General features: G+C 44.0%; 1 protein-coding gene across 2 annotated transcripts in view; it reads right to left on the bottom strand.

The window, feature by feature from the left end:
* Nucleotides 1-1,797: 1,797 nt before the first annotated feature.
* Nucleotides 1,798-23,473, bottom strand: part of LOC138566228 (sodium- and chloride-dependent creatine transporter 1-like) — a 358,699-nt gene continuing 337,023 nt past the window's right edge. Inside the window, exons 13-14 of one of the 2 annotated variants that reach the window (XM_069643292.1) lie at nucleotides 12,878-13,048; nucleotides 1,798-8,617 (exon numbers count right to left, since the gene is read on the bottom strand). In XM_069643292.1, coding sequence (XP_069499393.1) covers nucleotides 8,474-8,617; nucleotides 12,878-13,048 — 315 coding nt within the window. In that variant the 3' untranslated portion in view covers nucleotides 1,798-8,473. Of the gene's footprint in view, nucleotides 8,618-12,877; nucleotides 13,049-21,470; nucleotides 21,538-23,473 lie in introns of those variants that run through there. The other variant, XM_069643293.1, reaches the window with a different exon arrangement.

Genomic DNA, 23,473 nt, shown 5'->3' with positions numbered 1-23,473 from the left:
GATTACATTTATACCGTGCCATATTTATAACACCAAGTGCGTAGCTCGTGGTTTCTTTATAGGTCTACTAATAATTGTTATTTGTGTTTACTTTAAGTAGGAATGAGTAAAGGTTTGTTTTTTGTCTGGTATTAGTTACTGACATGGTTATGGGTTGTTAGTTGGAACATATTGTGACGATTATTCATCGACGACCCGCAACCAAAACCTGTATGCAGTCTTGTGATAACTAAACCACTTAGTCCCATGGAGTAACATGGTGTGCTATCTATATTGCATTATTGGATGTGCCGGGGGTGGAACATTTTCCAAGAGTACTAGGTTCACTTTGATAGATAATATTCCCAGTTCCGTTACAATGCCATCTGTCAGTTGTTCCATTTCTGCGTCAGTTTCTCCACACCTTTGGGAGCCATACCGACTTCATGGCACTAACCTTTCATGTACATCATAGTCTAAAATAGTCCCCCATGTTGTCTGTGTGTGTTCATGGTGTGTGGTTTGTGTTCGTTATTTGGTTTCATCCGGTGCAGAATTACAGGATGAATGGATACATTTGAAAAAAGAACGGATACTAAAATATATTTGTATTCTTTTAGCTACACAGATATATTCTACCGTTCTGCGAATGCCATAGTTTCCAGCTACCGTGGGATGGCTTTTTCAATCAACAAGGGCAGATACGCCTAACTGCATCGTTTAGCATCACCATCATGTCAGACGATAGACCAGGTCCGATGTGCCCTTTGGCGGTACTAGCGACAAGGAGCAACCTGTCATTGTTTACGGTGTAGCAAAAAGCTGATGCGTCGAATCCACATCTTCTCCTGAAAGGAACACCATGTGCGTTATTATAAAGTTTTTCCACTCAAGCCTAATGACATACAACTATTGGTCGTTCATCGCAATCAGTGGATCATGATATGTTTTTTGGAGCGTTCTTTGTTAAATAAAAGCACTTGCGAAATTGCAGAGTACTGATGTTTTCTTTAAACTGATTGATTGCAAATCCGATTTGGGAAAGCGCTGTGAGAGGATGTGTGTGTTGATCTTCTGGGTTCTGCTTTAACTGACGTTATGACGTGGGTGATCACTGGGCTCGTTTGGCTACGCTACCCACTAACATCATGAAAATAGGTGGAGATTATTGTTTGGAATAGTGATGTCAGCTTCAGGGGCGGGTGATAAAATTTACTGCTGCAAGGGCACTAGAACTTGGGGCGATGCAGCAATGCATAAGATTAGCACAAGATGGCCGTGCACAATCTGTTCTTTTCGCATGTGTAAAAGTGAGGAAAACTAAAGTAAGATGCATAGGAAAGTTTTTTTTACGATTGATCACAGTATGCTGAAAAACACACGCCCCAACGATCGGAAAAACATTAAAGTTTTTGAGTGCACTTTCCCTTTAAAGTACATAGAAATATCAAGCTGAAAGCAAGTTTAATCGCACAGAAAATGTAAGGGAAATAGTTGGGAAAGGGAGTGACAAAAACATTACACTGCTTTAGAAAAGCTTAAAAGTCAATTTCACTGCATAAAAGCTATCAGCAGAATAGCACTGCTCTTACTTGGTGAGAAGCAGGAGACAGTTGCCGGCACATTCTTAGTGATTACACTAATCATCTCTATAATTCAACAGTCCCTTGAATCAAAAAGAATTTGCATGCAATGTAATGCTCTTATATTTTCATGTTTGTTCAGACTATGGTCTACCCAAGGGCCACTCACGCCACAGCGCTTCAAAGTTGTAAAAATGGCAATAGGCACTATACAAATAAGAAGTAACAACAATCATCTTTACTATAATACTTTTATTGTCGTATACACACTCGGTTTACAGCGAGTTGATGAAAAAAGAAAGAGTGCATACAGAACATCTTTGTCATAATTACTTTTCGAGGTGAATACTGCATTGGAGCGGAAAAGGGGTTGGGCAACAGAAAAGGGAAAAGAGCTGATATAGGTGCGATAGCTATGTGAAAGCAGCCCCACAAAGGGGAAGCAGTGAAATGTTTGGCACACGTCAACAATAAAAACACAACACAACACTGTGGGCACATATTTGTTACAGAAGTTGGGTTCCACGGCTCAATGGACGGATTGCTCTTTGCGCGCTGCTGATGCAGAAAGAGAGAAAATAACCAATGTTGCATGGACATGATTAGCAGACAAATACAAAAACATTTTGATATGACGTTGCCACAACGCGGCACACTCGGTGCAGCAAACAGCATTGCGGCAAGCACATGCATGCATCCAGGTTTCTGCGCCAAACCAACACTTCCGGCTATTTGTTATACCTTTCCGTATTGACAGAAGAGAGCCCGCCTTTATTGAAATTGCTGGTTACAGAAAAGTTCAGTTTCACCAAAAGGATGACCAAAGCTGGCTAGAAAGGGAGTCCAAATGCCTCGACACAACTGGGTGTTTTGGAAGAAGCTGCCTTCTGGGAAACCGCCACAATTTCACAACTGCCAGTCTGCTTGTGCCTAAGTGGTGATGAAGGTAGGAGGGGAATTGAGTTTGTTCAACTGTGTACACTTTAGATTGTAGAGCAGAGACCACACTGCTGGGGTTAGGGAGCACTCTACAGCATGAACCGAACGCGACTTCCTGGAAATGGCCCTTATGCCTGACCTAAAGCATGTGGTGTACTGGAGGAATTAGAGGATTATCTTTGAATGGAACTCAAAACTTTTAAATAAATCAGCTTAAAATCATTTTTGGGCCCAGAAGTGTTTTTATCCATTTTCACGGTAGAGGTTTGAAACCATGATGGAGGAGATGGGGGCGATAGAATGAGCAGTCCACTGTGACTGTGGTGCTTCAGCTTCTCCTGGTATATTAGTAACTGGCATGAGGGAGACAGCAAATCAGGAGGCAAGGAATGCAGACTGAATCTCCAGATGAAAGCTTGCGTGTCAAACTGCCTGAAGGGTGACTCCCCCACCCGCTATCTCCCCCCACCCCCCACCCACAGTCCCTTCCCTTTTTCTCTTCCCACCCCTCCAGCTGCTACTTCCACTCTTGGGCCGTTGCCACCACCGCCATGGAAATGGAAGAGGGGCTCTGTATGAAGCCCTGCCTTCCAGATCCCTGGCGGCCATCTTACAGAAGCATTTTCCTTCAATGAATGGGATGGGACCAGAATGCAATGCTCTCAACACCTCAGGTTACCGGATTGACAAACTGGTTTGCTAATAGTGTTAAGACCCTCTCCGGCATGCCAGATTGGGTGTTATTGGCCTGGGGACCCTCGTTGAACACCCTCACTTCGCTCTGGCCTTTAACTCAGGTCCCAGCCCGATAACACCGGATCTGGCCCGCCAGATCAGTTCTTAATGCTTAAACACAGGAAATAGGCAGACCAGATGGGGCTAACCACAGGAAGTGACTGTCTCTAGTATAAAGAGGTAACTTTTGGAAACGGGCTGCATGGACTTCCTGGGAGCTTAACTATTTGAAGCCACCTTAATATGGGCATGTGGCCAAGTGTTGACGCGAATTGGGAGCATTAAAATCTACATCATTCTAACATTTGTGAAAAAACTAGACCGCCATTTGGGAGCATTGTGCTGCAGGCAGTAAACTTTTCAAGGTTACTAAAGTCTAAGGAAATGGCGCCAAATCGTGAACATGCTTTTTTTTCAGCATAACCTATTTTTACATTGGCATGGATCATAATATTCAGATGGAGTCAGCTACAATTCCAGAAAGTTGAATTTAATAATTCACTTGCAGACAGCGGAAACTGGCCCTGAATATAAGAAGTGTAATTAACTCGACGGCAAACATTGATTTGCTTTAGAAGACTCTTCCAACATAAGCAATTTAATAAATACATACACATTAGGGATGTCACATTTTGGTAGTTTCACATTTATCCATTTTATGAAATTGTTCATTATATTCTACCAATTTCATGAAATTAGTAGAATTTTGCAAAATGAATATTGTTGCATTTAGTGGTAAATCAATTTCACGAAAATCTGCTATGTCTGTTAAATCCACACCATTGGTCCAAAAATGGTCGAGGGGACCATTGCTGGACATTTTAAGCTAACCACCGAATTTTCGACATTCTTTGCAGATCCTTACAACGCTGAAAGCAAGAAAACCGCTTGGAACTAGTTTATACTTCCCTGTGAAAAAGAACTTGGAGTGCACAGACATTTTTTGCAGATTGCATTAGGAGGTCTGCATCCCTTGCTGATGAAATATCCAGCTTCTTTTCTGCAGAATTTCTTTTCAGCAAACCAGTTAAAAACTCTATTAATAGAGTTTGCCAGACGATTGATCAACAAATTAAGTGTCAAATAGTTTTTCAATGGGACGATTTCTCACAAATTTGGTAATGTTAAAAAATGAATCTTGTGCTTTTAGACCAGCAGTAGAGTTGAAATGTTTCAGACAAGTGTTAAAAAATAAAACCGTATGATTCGCCTTTGCTGTTCTTAAACTTAGATTTCCTGCTGAATTACAACATGTTCTGAACTGGCGGGAGGACTGCTAACATCTTAACGGCTAATATGGAAGAACACCTGTCCACTCATTTTGATGGTTTCATGAATATAATTTCATAAAAAGATACAGAAGCCCAGCACTCAGGTAAAGCCACTCAGTTGCTGACCATAGTGTTGCATTAAGTTCCTACAGTGCAGAAGACTCATGTTGAGGTCATTCTCGCGGGCCCTTTGGGGATTATCAGGGTCGGGTCCTTCTAGAATGTTCTATGTACTGCAACATTGTTCCATGGGCAGGTACTCACAACCATGCTATTCAAGCTGTCAAGTTGAACATGGCCTCCAAGTGAGCCAACAGGTGCTACTTAATAGAAGTCACTGGTATGGCCAGTCCAACATCTTCCAACAGTGAGGTCAAGAACTCCGTTGTGAAATTTACAGTCTCAGGAGATACGGTCTAGGGAAGGATTTTAAGAGAAGGTGTCCAGTGGAAGAAGGGGACAGCAAATGGGTCAAATGAAATGCTAGCTCTACACTCAGCAAATAGAGACCTTTGGATCAACTGGACACATATGTATGGTCCAGCAGATGGTCCTCCCACGTGTTCCTGAACTCATGGGGTCACTATACCCACATACTGGAGAGATTGTGTAGTACGGCTACTAGTGCAGTACGGCTACTCATTTCTCATGGAATCGTGAAAATGAAGGTTGTGCAAGTGAACAGCAACCGCCTGGACCTGAAGATAGAAGTCAAAGAACGTACAATGGGTGTTCGTAAGCCGCTTGAACCAGAGCCTTCCAGGGAGCCACCAGAAGGCAAATATCTGATGCACCGGCCGCAGAGCCTGCCCTGAATCACCACGGTGGACAGGCCGGCATGGCAGTCTCAACCCGCAAGAGGTCTCCTTCCATGATGCCCAGTGCCTTCTGCATCCCATGGGACTGCCAGGTCTTTCAGAGGCACCTGCTCCATCTAGATCCCTCTCAATTTAACCATACTCCACACCCACTTTCACTCCACAAAATTGGTTGAAATAGGGGTGAAAGCAGAAGGGGCCTTGCCCATAGCTGACTTGAGCCTACATCTTCAATCCTGACCCACCAATGATCAGGAGACACTGGTCTCTAGGCAGACCCCTTCTGCAGCTTAATAGAAGTACCGACAAACCCAACCTGGATTATAAAGATATGAAAATATATATTTCTTAAAATCATCTCTTGCGTGTCACGGCGCGGTGGAAGCATAATTCCATCTCGAAAATGTCCAGCTTCATAAAATATGGCTCCTGGTAAGAATCGAATAGTTACACTGCTTGTATGTATAATCTATTAAAACAAACATTTGTTTTGATGGTGGCAGAGTGTGGGCTTCCTATGACACGCCCGGGTTTTGCCGAAGCCCGGTGGATTCTTCCATAGCGCTACTGGATTTTGAGATCAACGGATTGCCCGAGGAAATCTCAGCATTTTCCCTATAGGTTGTTGACTGGAATGCATCTGAATGTGTGTTGAGAAGGAGCCCTTACTTTTGTGTACTATATTGGGGGGAAACATTTTGATATCAGAATTTACTGAAAGATCCAACTGTCCTGCAGCAAATCTTAGGATAGTGCTTAGAAGCAGAAAAATCGCACACACCTCTCGTATGATACAGGAGTAAGGGTTTCCTCACAAACACTTTAGACCTTGAAATGGACACATATGTCATGTCTGTTGAATAGGTAGTGAGGACAAGCGGATTTGTTACCCCAAGGAAGAGGGTGATGTGGGGGTGACAAAACTGCCCAGTGCCCGTCCTGGATCCCAACACTGCAACCCAATGGTCTTCAGGTTACATGGAGAGACCTCAGAATCTGTTGTGTTGTAGAGTCCAAAATGTGGCGGGCAACCAGACCTGCCGGCATGACATGCAGTCTTTCTCCCCACAGCAACGGTTGGTTGGTGAAGGTGGAGGTGGAGCGGCATGAGGAGGAAATTGGAGTCTGCAGTTTTACATCATTGGGAAACATCTGCTACTGCCTCCTCCTTTCTTCTCCATTGTTCTTCTGGGGATGACGAAAGGGCAACGCTCTAGGACGCTTAGAGCAATTGGTGCAAGAAAGCGGCAGCACAGGAAGCTGGCGTCGGCAGCTGCCACATCACTGCCTACCCAATGGTGCATGTCTCAAGGCAGCAGACATCAACCACAGGACCCACCCAGCAGACATCAACCACTGGACCCAGCCAGCAGACATCAACCACTGGACCCAGCCAGCAGACATCTACCACTGGACCCACCCAGCAGACATCTACCACAGGACCCACCCAGCTCTATATCCTAATGTGGAGTCCCCCTAGGGTCAACCTACAGTGGCAGTACAGCAACAAACAAAAATTACATTTTGCTAGTTCTAACCCAGATTTTGAGTTTCCTTTTCTTAAAACCACAAACTGCAGCCCGTCCCATCGCCCTCGTCACACAACATAAACATTCCATGGAATAAAATGTGTGTCCCCTTTATCTTTGACATCGCCAGCAGCAATGTTGAATCTCACCTTTTGGGGGATAATTTCAGATATGGGAGTATACTTAAGATATGTAAAGAATAGTGCAGCGACATTTCAGCTATGATAATAACATTAGCTACCATTGGACAGTCAACGATCGAAACAAATAGTGTTATATAGCACAGGTTACTACTGCCTCGGTTATTCATTTCATCATCTTCAGAATGAAAGCTGAAACCTGCAGGCTACACTGGGAGTTCTTTAGTGGGTGCATTCAATCGAAATCTTGGTCTTATTCTTTTAATGGTAACAAGAGAAGCTTCCCAGCAAATCCAACGTAAGGCAGGAGGGATCGATCGGCTCCGAAGCAGGATAGATCCGCTCTGTCCAACCCCATTAACAGAATTACACACCAAAAGATTCCTAGCCACATGCTCATTGGATCGCAAATCCCAATTGGCCAAACATTTGATCTTGCAAACAAAAAATAAACAAAACCCATTCCCAAAAATAAAATGGAATCAGCCAAATTCGTGACATTATTTGATCACATATAGCGTGCCAGTAGCCTGTGGAAATCCAGCAGGAGGCACTTTTGACTCCCACCCCCCACCACCACTGCCCCCTTGCACGTCTATGTGTTTTACCAAAGGTAAATACTGACATCACCGCCATTTATTTTAAGAGAAATAAATGTTGTGCCTTTGTTCTTGGCCAATGGACATCAAGGTGCACAACGCAGGGCCTGTGTTGCCATTCAGGCCAGCTGCAGAATTTGTGTTGGCGGGTGGTCAACCAATGTTTGCTCCCCTTAAACCGGTGAAGCAAAAACGGAGAAAACATCTCGTTCATTGAACTTTCAGAGCATCAGATAATACTGTTATTTTCGAGTGAGGGTGTGTGGTCGAATACTAATTAATATCATGTTTTTAAGTGGTTAATGTAAATCATAACAAAGAAATGTGAACTCCTCTGGTCCTTGATCGGAACTGCAGGCACATACTCAGAATAGTCAATAGATTGATAACGAATTCAAGGCAAATAATGTCTGTCCAGCTGTGCATGCCGCCGTGCTGACCCAGGCACAGATGTGGACCAGTCTACTGGGAAACCACAAGAAGTTCATATAGGCTGCTGCTTTTAAAAGGCTGGCAAAGCTGGATATGAATTGGTCACATGACTGTGGCATGTGACGGACGCAGCTCAATCAGGATCACCTTAACAGGGCCAGCAACCATTCTGAAATGTACCCAATTAACTCCTGTGTGTCCCGTCCCTCATGCAGGTCAATTTTGCTGTAGGCTTGGACTATAAAGTCGCCATTTTAGATTTGAGGCGAGACCCTCCCCTTCCCTACAAAGTACTAGATCCCGGCATCACGCGCATCTCTAAGCGATCATACACAGGCGGAACCACACGTTGGCACAAATAAATTCAAGCAAGGCTTGCGGGAACAGCGCCTCAGAGATCCCTTACCACCCCCCCCCCCCACTTGAACCCATCAGAGGTGCTCGCTCATTATATGACAGTCTCAAAGAGTGTTGCTTTCTCGCTGCTGATGGGCAGGAGGGTCTCTGGCGGAAGCAGTTTGGTCTCCGCCTCAGGGGTCAGGTACTCCAGGTGATGATGACCCCAGATGGGCGTAGTGAGGTGCCTCCAGCGCTGAAAGGCAGGAGAAAAAAAGAAACTTATTAGACACAACCTCTATATCCTCTGAAACAAATCATAAAAACAATTGACTGCAGGTTTTCTGTCCATACTACACCTCACATCTCATTCGGAGAAGGAATCTCCAAATCAGGTGCAGGTCTGACAAAATCATTAGGTTAAATGGACAATGTCTAGCCTGGGTGATCCTACCAGAAGAGTGGTGCGTGGTGAGGAACTTTGCGAGAGTGCGTGGTAGGGGCAGTCAATATTGTAATTGTAGTTACGGAGCTAAGGTACCAGATCCCTACGGATGGGGCAGAAACTGAGACTGTCACACATTGGTTAGGTGTTTCATTGTTAAAAGAAAAAGTATTTTTAGTTTATAAAATAAACGTTCACACTAATAACAAACAATCATTACAAACATAAAATACAGCAAGACAGTTCAGAGCTCTTCTGACGCAGTGCCTCGAGTCAACGGTCGCCAGCTCCAGCATACATAAATCAAAATCCTACTCGCAAGTGAAGCAAAAGCAAATCACACAGGTAGAGTTTGCCTGGAGGGCCAGTATGGCCCCCTCCCCACCATGAGGTCATACAGAAATGAATGCGTCCAACATCCTGGGACAAGGACTACTCCCCCCAAAACTCTCTCCGATCAGCTTCCAACTCGAGCATCAACTCACCTAACTCCTCGAAAATAATCTTCAACGAGGAAGTCATTGCGACAATCAAATCCTCTTTTGCAGTCATCCTAATTCTGACCCAAAGTTTACCAGTGACGACACTCGCAATAGAGTGCAGAAATCTTCCCTAAAAAGTAAGCCTGAGGCCCGAAAAACCCGGACATTCAAGAAGCAGGTGGAAAAGTGATTCACTTAGCACTGAGCCACACTCGCAACCCCGCATTTCCCCAGAGCCATTTAATTTCAGACTCCGGACTTCCATCGTTGGGAAAGCTCAGAACAAAATCTCAGGTAAAGATCTCGATGCTTTGTAAATGGAACCTTTTGTATATAAGATCTTAGGGACTTCTGCAGCATATGTAAATAGTGATCCTTTTGGTACAGATGAAGTCTATTTATGTCCTCGTAATCACTATTTTTATCCCATCTCTTTATTTTGCGTTTCCTTATATAGGGAGTATCGGAACCCTTCAGTTCGATCAGATTTCTATAGGCAGTACATTTCCTGGAAAATGTATACAAGAGCTACAATTTTGGCCATTACTCATTTGCCCAAAAATGCAGGCATTCAGTGAGTTTTCCTCCCCATCCACTAATTTGGTCAGTAGTGATAACGATCTTGTGACGTGCTGCGCCCACCAAGAGGTCAAACCCAGTTCTAAACAGATTACACTAATCGGAGTAGACTTTGGCAGCCCCAGTACTGTCTTCCAAATTTCACCCTTCATTGATTTCCAAACAAAATCAACTCGCAGCCCTATAAAACTGTGGGTGTGACCTTTAATTTGTATACTTCGATTAGAGGGAGCAGAGAATAGGCACAGAGCTTGTTCTTTAGAACTTTCATTATTAAAAAGGACGTCCCTATTTTAGCTTCCATTTTCCCCTTTTGGATCATTAGATGCTGTTTCGTAGAGTTAGAAAAACCTATATATGTTATACTGGTAACCTCTTTGATCGGGGATTGATTTACCATCCAACTGTACCTGTTGGTCTTAATTTTGGTTGTGAAAGTCAGCGTATAAGACTTAAGGTGATTGATTTTAAGATTGTTAGTTACTAGATAATATTGTACACCATCGAGTAACCTTTGCAGTCCTGCCGGCGTTTCAACCTTTAAAACTAGTTCATCCACATTGCCAATGATGTTAACTCTCAGGTCCGGCCATCGAGGCGCGTTGCCACCCAACAGTAAACTTTCATACTAGGTCCGCTAAATATAAGTTGAAGATTGTGGGGGCCACCACACACCCTTGTTTTACCCCTTTGGTGTATCACACATTTGTTAGTGCAGACAAAAGGCTCCTGGAAAGATCCTACTTATATGGCTTTTGGGGAATAGAGGGTTAGGGATCGACTGCGTGTCACATTGGGTGATAAAGAATGCAAGATGAAATGCCCTTTAAAACTTAAGAACTTTACTATATGTAGTCACCACAATCCAGGAAGTGGTGGGACCCGGGTTTGAAAAGTACATTTGGTGAAGTGCCTGCATGGTCATCTTTGGAATTAGACCGAGAGGAAAAACACTATACACACCTAGTAGTGCTAGGTTTAGAGCATATATTAGGTTTATAATCGATACATTAAAAAAGGTTTTGATGTAGTTCAAGGTGTGGGGGAGAAAATCTCAACCTTGGCATCTAGGTTAGAAAAATACAAAAGAACAGGAAGGTGTTCCCAAAAACGGGATCTCCCGTCCCCTGCACACCATCTATTGTCTGAGAAGGTCAGACCAATATTGTGTATGTGGTGTACTATAGGTGTGGTCGTGCCCCTATGTAAAATGCAGCTCCCACTACCGAGTTCTACAATGTTCAGTTAGATATTTAGCAATATGTGCGTGTGGGCCTAATGTACCAAAATTGATACAGAGAACCAATTTACAAATAAAAATGTTTTCTAAAACACAAGAAAATATATATATATATATATATATATATATATATATATTGGCCCAATGCCTTTCGAGGAAACACTCTTCTTCTGGGGCATAACCATTCCATTCGACAATTTATGGAAAAAACACAAACAAACCCAATTAGGGTATATTCCACATATTTCCTGGGATACATTAACTGTACATTTTTTCATATTTTTTACATTTTAGCATTACAGCATTATTGTCCATAGTTCTCAAATCAAGAAAGAGTAAGTCAGCAGTAGGAGCACCGTGTGAACCAGCGCTAGAATTGGATAGAAGCGTAGGACATTGTCCAATCAATCTTGATCCAGACTTGGCCCGGCCACAGGCATTCTGAGAAAAGTCCATTCTTCAGCAACGTGGGGAATACTTAGTTTATACTAGTTGCAAATAATTATTTCTGGATTTCCCTATGGATTTGTACTATGTCTGCTAAATAACTTCCCTTGTGTGCTGTCTTCCACAGCGGGCTGGCACCCCAGTAGTGCTATGTGGCCTTCCTGTCCAATGGACTGGGACGTTGTGGATGTGCTTAGGTCCAGTAAAAATCAGACACGAATAAAAAAAAAAGAAAAGAAAAACATGGGAGCCTCGCATTGAAAGGCCTTCAGAACTGCACTGTTTAAATTACTTCTTGCCACAAGCCTCTTCCTCCACTCCTAGAATCCAATCGCTACCTTAACTTCAGTTATTTCCAGATTAAGTGGGGGAATTGGTCCTGTCTTTTCACCAAACTATTGGTTTTCCTTTTCTGTCACCAAATTCATCTACTCATAAGATTTTAATCATGAAAGTATGTGGAACTCCCAAAAAAAGTACCGTCTTCCAAAATTGTAAGCAAAACATTTTAGGACTTCTCCTAAAAAAATTAAATAATTGAGGCTCCAGCTGCAGTTAAATATCACCTACATTTCACGTAACTAATCCAGGTGGCAGTGGGGTTTTAAAAAAAGGATGGACTCTGCCTGAATATTTGAATCGCATTCAGCCACAAAGATACAGCACAGTCCAGATACACGCCTGCTGAATACCACACACCCCTAAACCCCTTCTCATCACAACAGGTAGCAAGAGTAGCAACATCTGACCTTGTGACAAGACAGTTTGGGAAAGACCCTTCATTGTAGGTGTCTGGGTTTCTACCACTACTCACACTCCCAAAAGGGGAACAAAATGGCAGCAAAGTGAGTCAGAGTTGCAGGAATTCAAAAGAAAGTGGACAGAAAGACATGACAGTCAAAGAAAAAAAGCCTTTTGAGTCGATACATTGGCACACCCCTAACTACTGTTAAGTTGAAAGTAAACCAATGTTGTAATTGTGTTACTGAATTTCAACATGCCTTCTTTTTCCAACATTAATGCGTTTTTTTTGCAGGATATTTGCCAGCAGATAGAATTTCAATTTGTGAAAGGTTTTAGAGAGTGAAATGGAAAAAGTTTGAAATCCTTCAAAACTTGCAGAATCTTCAATTACAATTTTGTCGACGGAAAATAAAATCTGCTCAAGTTTAACAAAATATATCAAAAAAGAATTTGACAGACGCACAACAACTGTCTTTTAGAGACTAAAGTGAAACTGCCATTAAGGCGTCAATGGCAGAAGAAAACTAACAGTTGTAAGAATTGGGGGGTAGAACATAACAGTAGTGGCGGGTAACTCACCTCTCGCAGAGACCCCTTGGAGCGAAGCAACTTGTAAGCGACGGTGAGTGGGATGCACAGCATAGAGGACAAAGCCAGCCCCCATCCTATGGCCTCCCCCCACCACGGATACACATACGTGCTGTTGTACGTCAGCCGCTTATAGTTCACCACATGGAACAGAAAGATGCCCTGTGAAGAGACCGGACAGGCAGGAAGAGGTCAGTGATACACCGTGGCACATACTGTGGTCATTGTGTCATTTACAAGAACAGTTAACCATATCCCATCCCGCTCACCGGATGCGCCACACTACTTTCAAAAACAAACAGCAAGTAAAGGACCACGCCCACCATGCAACCCCTAATTTGGTGAATCTATGAAAACACACCCACCAATTAACATTCAGTGGAGACAATATTCAGTAAAATACCGCCACCAGTCAACAGAGATCACCCAGTAACATTCAAAGCACAAGCAGCAAAGTACCACAAACGTTTAACACACAACCCCCACAATTCACTGAACTGTGGTCACCACACCTTCTGTGAGATCTCAAAACGCCACACCACGTGCACTCAACTGAGAATACCAGACCATATTCAATGAATGAAGGATGACCAATCACACACCACACACTAAGAATGCAATGCCACATGCAACGAACTAAAAGTACCATACCACAGGCATTGAACAAAGAGCATCATACCACATTCAGTGAACAACAAATTCTGCTTAGCAACACTCCAAAATCCACGAACACTGTTCAACATTCAACAAGACAGGATACAATACATTCAAAGAATCAATTACACTCACCTGCATTCCCCAAAAGAGCTACAACACACCTGACTCAACAATCTAAAATCAAATATCCCAATGCAGCTCGCATGCCAGACTTCATTCAGGAGAGCACCCAACCTCCTGGCAGTAAGCAAAGTTAACCATACATTATAAAAATGTCATATTTAGAAAAGCATGGACATTCAAATTAGTGCTGCAGAATATTTTTAAAAAAGTTACAAAATACCACTATAAGAAATTTAGTATATTTCACAGGATTACATCTTGGAGTGCCTCAACAATACATCTTTCATGCCACAACATGTCCTCGAGTGTAATTCCATAGGCCACCCACACCAGACATAGCAGTCCCCACCCACCACAGACACACATGTTTCAGGAACCAGGATTCAGGAAAGAACCTTATTGCATGTATCATACATACCAATAACACTAAAGTATAAATAATTACTTTTAGTGAATAATAAATGCATCACATCTGGTTCAGTAACCATGTGCCAATACTCAGACAAATAACAGAACCCAACTCAGAAGACTAAGCCCACAATAGCCCTCTCAACTGCCATTACCCATTATTGATTCAATACTAAAAATGTACCATACAATTATCTGAATCCACCATTCAATTACATCAGTCTATCACACCCAAAAAATTAACTAAATGCAGAAACTAAACTGTAGTTCTACATGTAATTAAGAAACTACACACTACCATATTCAAACAACCAAAAACACTTCGGCCCATTCAAATAAAGTAACACATTAATTGGTCAATCAACAAAATATGGCCCAGTCGGACGAGAACTCATTTAGAAAAAAGGTCATATTATAACCCATTCAAGACATAAAAGCCAGGCAGCTGAATACACTAGTGGAATCACGACTAACGAGACTGTCCTATGGTCAGAGACCTCCTAATGTTTTTGGGCTAAAATGGAATAAAACGCACCCCAGGAAATCACTGCCCAAGTTTCAGGGAAACAAAAGCCCCCACAGGCTACAATTTGCCATCCATACTATATCTACTCAATGAACTGAACACACCAGTCCTTTCCAAAGTACTAAAAAAAAAACCTATTTCTTCCATTTCCTAAACGCACCATAAGACAACCAATCTGTTAAATTCACTATGCAGGGCAGAGAGTGGGTTCCAGGGGTGACAAAGATGGCAACTTGTTGGGACTTGCTCCGGTGAGTTTGCAGACCAGCCTATTTAATACTTGCCTACACCGTGGATAGTCACTGCTAGTTTAACAACGCCTCGTGTTGCCTATCCCATGGACATTTTGGGGCAAAGACACCGTCCCCTTCCTCTAGGAGGCTGGCTTTTAACTGAAAACATGGCAGCCCATATTGTTTTCAAATGGGTTGATGGGAACAGCACGGTCATGAGATCCAGTAATCTTGATGGGAGCCTTGTTAGGATCCTATAAAAGAGAGTGCAGAAATCTAGCAGATTAGAAGAATCTCTAATGTTGTTCCTGAGATAAAGGAATCCGGGGTAGACTGCACTAGATCTAGGGTCTCGCAACCAGAAGAGACAAATGGTATTTTGATCTGAGAAGAGGTGGCCCTTAGAAGGGTCATGTGAACGAGGAGATCCTCTGCGGACAATAGAGCAGGCCTCCATTCTCACCCGATGCCCCGCCCTTGGACGAAAGTAGGGGTCTCTAGCAAACAGATGAGACAAAACCCAAAAAAATGGAGGCACTTAAGGCTGATACAAGGAGTCAGTTGATGTTGACCCATGGCCGAGACAAGATCCGGTGCCCCTGGGGATTTCAGTACGGCAGACTACTACAGCAGAGAGACACAAGATAGCAAGAGGTCTCGCAGGCGGCCTCGCAACCACTGTTGCAATGCCGCAGGGGCTGGTTCAGGGCCGTACAAAGGGAACATAAATGCTACAACCATTGGAGGCACATAAGACGGGGCCCAGAGTTAGTGGGAAGTACCAAAGAAATGGCCATTATGCAAGGTCGGTTATAAATCTTGTCTCGCACCTGCTAACAACTCCACAGTTTTGAGGGGACTAAAAAACAAATCTGTAAGTGCGATGATTAACACGTTGAAAAATGCAGAAAGAGCAGTTAGGAAAGGCAAGAAAGCTGGTTTCACATTGCAAGTAATAATTGCTAGAACAAACCCTTGCAGAACCAGATCGCCAGGGACATTGCAAAACACCACAGATTCAAGGTAAGTGTGGCGGGACCGCAGTAGCCATCAAGATGAATATCCTTGACCTCTGGGAGGGGGCAACAGGACTACAGGAGCTCTCAAATTGAAAATAGTTAGAACCTCAACTGGATGCAATTAAAAGGTGTATTCCTTCTGTGAGGTTAATTCAGGATTTTTCCAATGCATCTTGACAAGTCAATGTCTATGAGACCGTGATGAAATAAATAGCCTTCCTTTAAAGAAGAAAAGAAAAACCTCACATGGGCGATCCTGATAAAGTTTATAAAAGGAGGGCTGAGACAGTTATAGTTTTTATAAAGCACTACTCGCCCATAGCCCTCAAAGCACACGAAAAACAGAAAAAGACATACAGAACAAATGATAGGACAGGGTACAGAGGACCCTGGTCTAGGCTACAATGATCAATAGTCTTGGGACCTAATCTGGATCAATATTGAACAGATGGGTTTTAAGGCTTTTCCCTGAACTCTAGGCAAGAATTGGGTACACATCCAAATAATCATGAGGGGCACGTTCTCCAACATCATCTCAAATGGACCACGTGCGTCCTTTGGGACTGAGAAGCCATAGGGGCTGTGGAGTAACAGAGGAGCAGATGCGTGGATTAAATATTAGCCATTTCACCGAGAAAATTCAGCATGCAAGTTTCAACTCTTCCAAGACACGTCTCAAACACCTATAAAGAAAGGACGCTTAAGTGTTATGATTGAATTAGCTGCTGATAGAAAGGACTACTTCCTTTATATAAGCACAAGTTTTAGTACCCCCTCTGCCCCCTGAGAGCAGTGGGGATTGCCGTAGAATAGTGGTGCCTCACCGGAATGAGGATGTACTAAGAGAGCTCACCCCCTTATCGAGTACCCTCTAGGAATAGACAAAATCTACTATGAAGTAAGGAGCGCCCATAAAAGAAACACTAATGAGGTCATGACGACCAGAGCTGAACGTGCTTCCCTGACTAGGCTTAAAAGCATTCTACAAGATCACAAGGCAGGGGAGGAAGGAGGTGCACACAGATATAACTGGGTGGCACCTCTCAGGGACCCAGAGTCCTCAGACATTGGGGTGGAGGCATCATTTAAAAAAAAGAAGGGGTTAACTAGGTGGGTGAGTGAGGGACCCATCTGTTTTAAATGATAGTTTACACATCTTCTGGGAAATGTCATGTTGAGGGGCTCACGGGATTGATTATTCTTTGGTTTCAATCGGGTGTGTAGACATATTGTTGAGTCTACTGAGGCTCTAGGCCGGTCGGGCTGCAGTAGAGGTCATCCGGATGGGACGGAGAGAAATGGCATGGTCTTCAGGTTTCCCATTATTTTTGTGGTGGGTCTCGTTAAACAGCATCAGGGAGGTTGAAGAATACATTTCTCCCGAAACAGTTACTGGCATCTTCTCCCTGTAAGAGGGCGAAAGTAGGCACTCTCTGCCAAAATCCTCTCCAGGCCCAGGTTGAAGATTTCTTGGTTGAAGTAAGGGGCAGCTATGTTCGCTGTCAATTGGATGGTGGGTGGCCATTGGTCTGACCGCAAGCTCCATTTACAGGCCCAATCACAGGCAGGAAAAATTCCTGCTCTAATAAATTGACACTGTTCCTCTGTGGGGATCAGTCAAAAATGTCTTCGCCAGTAAAAGATAAAACGTTTGAGGATAGTTTATGCATTACGAATTACTACTCCGCAGGAGTAAGGCTGCATTTTACTCACACAAATCTTACCCCCACCAACCCAATAGATTACTCAAGGATTGGCAATTCGGGCGATCACATCAGACATGTCCTCTCGCTAGAGCAGACATGTTGCGTCTTGAGTTAAACTTTGGTCGCTCTGGTCCAAAGAATGACGTAATGTGATAGAGGAAGGCGGAGGAAGGAGGAAGGATAGCTCAGGGCCAACACGTTTGTCTTGACGCAAGAAAATGCAGCACAACTCAGGTTCGAATCCCGAATCCCCCGCTTAGAAACCACTCGTGGTATTAAGCGCGTTATAAATGAAAAATTAAAATAGATTACTGGTTACAGAAATAAGATTTGTAAACCAATAACGGAGCAGGTGCCACATCCCACAGAAGTAACAGAGGGCCTTAATGAAATTATTGCCTTAAATTACAAGCTCAGTTTAGGTTTGTTGGGAAGAAATGATAAGCAAGGAAAGAACGAGAGATCGTAAAGAACACACATGATGGGCTCCCTGAAGGTCCACGGTAGGTAGAGGGCAACCAGGTGCCCGCTAAATGACCTTTTAATTAACAAACGTGTTTACTCTGAAGCAAAAGAACTCTGTGACAAGCGAAACATGTAACCTAGGCTCTCTATGGCAACACCAGATTAAAAGTACACAAAACAAACAAAGGCAAAATCGGCAGAAATTAAAGGAAAGGAACATACTTTCAAGCGTGGTTTGTTACACTAGTGTTCAGACTACTCCAACATAAAAACTATATTCAAAATTCGTGGAGATGTCCAAGTTCTCTCCAGAGCAAAGGAATACCGTAGTTGGACCCATAGTTGAAAGTCTTGACAACCATGGCATCTCTCGATTAACAGCACGATCTCCATCCTGGATTGGTTAGTAGTCTTGCTCCAGGGTGAAGAGATTGTCATTAAAAGGTCACGTGGTGATAGAACAGGGTGTGCCAACTTGGTACTCGTCTGATGTACCCTCCAAATGATTACATATTCCACCAACAAGATCAAACGACGGAAAGGCGAGCAGAAGTTCACCACAACACATTTAACACAATGTCCACCCTTTCCATTACTAAGTGTACAAAAAAGGTTTGCTGATCAAAAAGCAAATACTCATATCAACACGTTTGTGAATTGAATGGGACCACATTCTTCAAATATCAATTTGCTGGCATAGTAGCCACAATCAAATTCTCAACACATATCAAATATGGGACACCAATACATACGTTTTGAAACCTCACCTAGAGTAAACCCTTACAGAGCTTCCCAAGAAAGTGTGGCTGCTTTCAGCCTGCTCACACCAGTCCTCGATTATTGCCTCTACCTCACCTAGACTAAACCCTTACTCATCCCCCTTAGAATGTGTGGCTGCCTGCAGTCTGGTCACACCAGTCCCCATTTATTGCATATACCTCACCTAGACTAAACCCTTACGGAGCTTCCTAGGAAAGTGTGGCTGTTTCCAGTCTGCTCAAACCAGTCCTCGTTTATTGCATCTACTTCACCTAGACTAAACCCTTAAGGAGCTTCCTAGGAAAGTGTGGCTGTTTCCAGTCTGCTCAAACCAGTCCTCGTTTATTGCATTTACCTCACCTAGACTAAACCCTTAAGGAGCTTCCTAGGAAAGTGTGGCTGCTTCCAGTCTGCTCAAACAAGTCCTCGTTTATTGCATCTACCTCACCTAGACTAAACCCTTAAGGAGCTTCCTAGGAAAGTGTGGCTGCTTTCCGCCTGGTCACACCAGTCCTCGTGTATTGCATCTACCTCACCTAGACTAAACCCTTAAGGAGCTTCCTAGGAAAGTGTGGCTGCTTTCCGCCTGGTCACACCAGTCCTCGTGTATTGCATCTACCTCACCTAGACTAAACCCTTAAGGAGCTTCCTAGGAAAGTGTGGCTGCTTTCCGCCTGGTCACACCAGTCCTCGTGTATTGCATCTACCTCACCTAGACTAAACCCTTAAGGAGCTTCCTAGGAAAGTGTGGCTGCTTCCAGCCTGGTCACACCAGTCCTCGTGTATTGCATCTACCTCACCTAGACTAAACCCTTAAGGAGCTTCCTAGGAAAGTGTGGCTGCTTCCAGCCTGGTCACACCAGTCCTCGTGTATTGCATCTACCTCACCTAGACTAAACCCTTAAGGAGCTTCCTAGGAAAGTGTGGCTGCTTTCCGCCTGGTCACACCAGTCCTCGTGTATTGCATCTACCTCACCTAGACTAAACCCTTAAGGAGCTTCCTAGGAAAGTGTGGCTGCTTTCCACCTGGTCACACCAGTCCTCGTGTATTGCATCTACCTCACCTAGACTAAACCCTTAAGGAGCTTCCTAGGAAAGTGTGGCTGCTTCCAGCCTGGTCACACCAGTTCTCGTGTATTTCATCTACCTCACCTAGACTAAACCCTTAAGGAGCTTCCTAGGAAAGTGTGGCTGCTTTCCGCCTGGTCACACCAGTCCTCGTGTATTGCATCTACCTCACCTAGACTAAACCCTTAAGGAGCTTCCTAGGAAAGTGTGGCTGCTTTCCGCCTGGTCACAACAGTCCTCGTGTATTGTATCTACCTCACCTAGACTAAACCCTTAAGGAGCTTCCTAGGAAAGTGTGGCTGCTTTCCGCCTGGTCACACCAGTCCTCGTGTATTGCATCTACCTCACCTAGACTAAACCCTTAAGGAGCTTCCTAGGAAAGTGTGGCTGCTTCCAGCCTGGTCACACCAGTCCTCGTGTATTTCATCTACCTCACCTAGACTAAACCCTTAAGGAGCTTCCTAGGAAAGTGTGGCTGCTTTCCGCCTGGTCACAACAGTCCTCGTGTATTGCATCTACCTCACCTAGACTAAACCCTTAAGGAGCTTCCTAGGAAAGTGTGGCTGCTTTCCGCCTGGTCACACCAGTCCTCGTGTATTGCATCTACCTCACCTAGACTAAACCCTTAAGGAGCTTCCTAGGAAAGTGTGGCTGCTTCCAGCCTGGTCACACCAGTCCTCGTGTATTGCATCTACCTCACCTAGACTAAACCCTTAAGGAGCTTCCTAGGAAAGTGTGGCTGCTTTCCGCCTGGTCACACCAGTCCTCGTGTATTGCATCTACCTCACCTAGACTAAACCCTTAAGGAGCTTCCTAGGAAAGTGTGGCTGCTTTCCGCCTGGTCACACCAGTCCTCGTGTATTGCATCTACCTCACCTAGACTAAACCCTTAAGGAGCTTCCTAGGAAAGTGTGGCTGCTTCCAGCCTGGTCACACCAGTCCTCGTTTATTGCATCTACCTCACCTAGACTAAACCCTTAAGGAGCTTCCTAGGAAAGTGTGGCTGCTTTCCGCCTGGTCACACCAGTCCTCGTGTATTGCATCTACCTCACCTAGACTAAACCCTTAAGGAGCTTCCTAGGAAAGTGTGGCTGCTTTCCGCCTGGTCACACCAGTCCTCGTGTATTGCATCTACCTCACCTAGACTAAACCCTTAAGGAGCTTCCTAGGAAAGTGTGGCTGCTTTCCGCCTGGTCACACCAGTCCTCGTGTATTGCATCTACCTCACCTAGACTAAACCCTTAAGGAGCTTCCTAGGAAAGTGTGGCTGCTTTCCGCCTGGTCACAACAGTCCTCGTTTATTGCATCTAGAGTTTACCTTCCCACTGAGGTCTAGCAACCAGGAGAATGATATTAAGACACTTACACATACATCCTTCATCGAGTAAGCAAACAAGCAGGTGCTCTTGTACAACACAGTACACGTTCAGCAAACAGAGCACGCCATGCATTAAACCACCAACCAACCCCATCATGCATCATACTGCATCATACTGTTGACTAGAGACCCCATGTCAAAGCATCAAGAACCACCCCCGCCATGAGCCAGATACACAGACCGTCATATCGCGAACCACATGAATAAGTACAGTGCAACTACGGGTTGCTGCAGTGACTTACAGTAGCGGCTTAGCGCAGGATGTGCTCGTGGCAGCAAACGAGAGCTCAGCAAAGGTGGGAGGGGCTTCTGCAATTGGAATTTTACAAACACCAGAAATGCGAAATAAAACAAAAACAACTCTCCATCACATGTCTGGAAACGTGTTACTTTACTAAAGTAGCCGTACACCGCACCAGTATAATTAAATTCGTTGTTGGTTGGTCAATGCCACAGGACAAAATAAGAGTTGAATTTTACTTAACAATAATAAAAATAAATAAATAAATCAGCAATACTATTGCATACGCTTTGGCTCCTGTGTGCCTGCAATCAGCCTGCCATTAAAAGACCTGCCCCCAACAGTGCATTGTCAATCCTTTTGCTAGCGGACAATGGCTCAAAACTGTATATCCTGAGGGCGTGATCACTCCTGGATTGCCCTGTGCCTTACATTTGTGACTAATCAATTTCTTCTTAGACCCTACCTTTTGTACTGTGTTATATGGGCCGATCCATATGCTCAGGTGGCGCCATACTTATTGTGGGGCCACGCCCACAGGCTATGCAAAAGAGGCACATGGGACCTCAAAATGGCTCCGAGAGGCAAGTGTCTCAGGACGTGGCCGCGACTAACAGAGCTCAAGTCGGACTTGCACGCTTCGGAGGCAAGACAGTGACTGGACTGGAGGGGCCCACTAACCGCCATACGTCCAGGAGGTGCGGTTTTGTCGGGTACTTTGAGGTCTATCCAGGCGCCCTAAGTTTAATCCGCTTTTTCAACTTACACACTCCAAGAGCCTGAAATGTGGTGTAAACCTTAGTACACACTACGTAGCAAATGGCATAGTTAAAAAAGCTTGACATCAAAAATAAAGTTCTGTTCAATAATGGTGTCTCGTACTCTACAACAGGAGCAAGGGCAACATGCGTAAGTAACTAAGGCGTAGCAGATGTGGCCCTTCTTGGCTTTCATTGGGGAGAGGCCCATCGTAGCCCAACATGATCAAAAGGCAATAGGTTGTGACCGGAGGGGAAGCTTTATACCATGGATAATCCATATCCGGAGAGCATTGCAATGAGCGAAGAAACCTAATTCAGCGTTTTCATGGACTTTACTACTTTCCAGAAACACACAGGTCAGGTGAAGCAGCTTAGGGTAGTGTGGCCAGAAGTAGATTGCTCCATAGGGACAATCACTGATCCCTAGAGTGAAGCATTTGCAGCAAGCTACCTCATTGACCAAGTAACACTTGGCATATGGGGTTCTGAAAGGAAACACTGCAGAGCATAGATTGAATTCAGCTACATGTGTCTAAAGAAAATAGAATTACTTACCTCCAAGACCGGTTCCCCAGTATGAGTGTTGTCCTCCTGCCCAGAACATGAGCGTCTTCCCTGCCACTGTTGATACTGGCAGGCTTACCTTAACCTCAGGAAAATGTTCTCAAATAAAGCAAGCAGAATGCAGAATTTGTGTGACAATGTCAGGCTCCATAACTCTTGCCTTTCTCTTGTACTACAAAGGTGCACAGGTGGTTAAATGAATGGATGAGGGTGCAAACTACCCAACAGCGCACTTTCTACGACATAGGATCTTTCTCATAGCTATTATCTTTGAAAGACTACAGCACACAACTGAACTGGATACATTTTATGGAGGTATCAAAAAAATCACCAATTACTGATCAACCCTCTCTAGGTGAACCTGAGCCCATATGCCCCAAAATACTTGGACTAGTTCTGCTATAGGATTAGTTTTCATGGAACGAAACCTGGGACCCAACCAGTAAAATTCAGTGTGGCATCCGATAGCCAAAAGCCAAAAAAGAATCGACAAAGCCGAAAATGTCTGCATATGCCACAAACAGTTGGAACTCCAGCATCTATTATCCTTGAATCTTCTAAAAATCGGACAGCTTCTACACCACCGAAATGCAAACCTTCTCAATTCAGAGAAAACCAGGTAAAAGAATCTGATTGGGGTTACACATGAATTGGTAAATTAGCAAACACAGTTCGATGA

Source organism: Ambystoma mexicanum, chromosome 2p, assembly GCF_040938575.1.
Source record: "Ambystoma mexicanum isolate Mex_15411 chromosome 2p, UKY_AmexF1_1, whole genome shotgun sequence".
NCBI lineage: Eukaryota > Metazoa > Chordata > Amphibia > Caudata > Ambystomatidae > Ambystoma > Ambystoma mexicanum.
The sequence above is the reverse complement of the archived record's forward strand: the minus strand, read 5'-3'. Positions and strand labels throughout refer to the sequence as shown.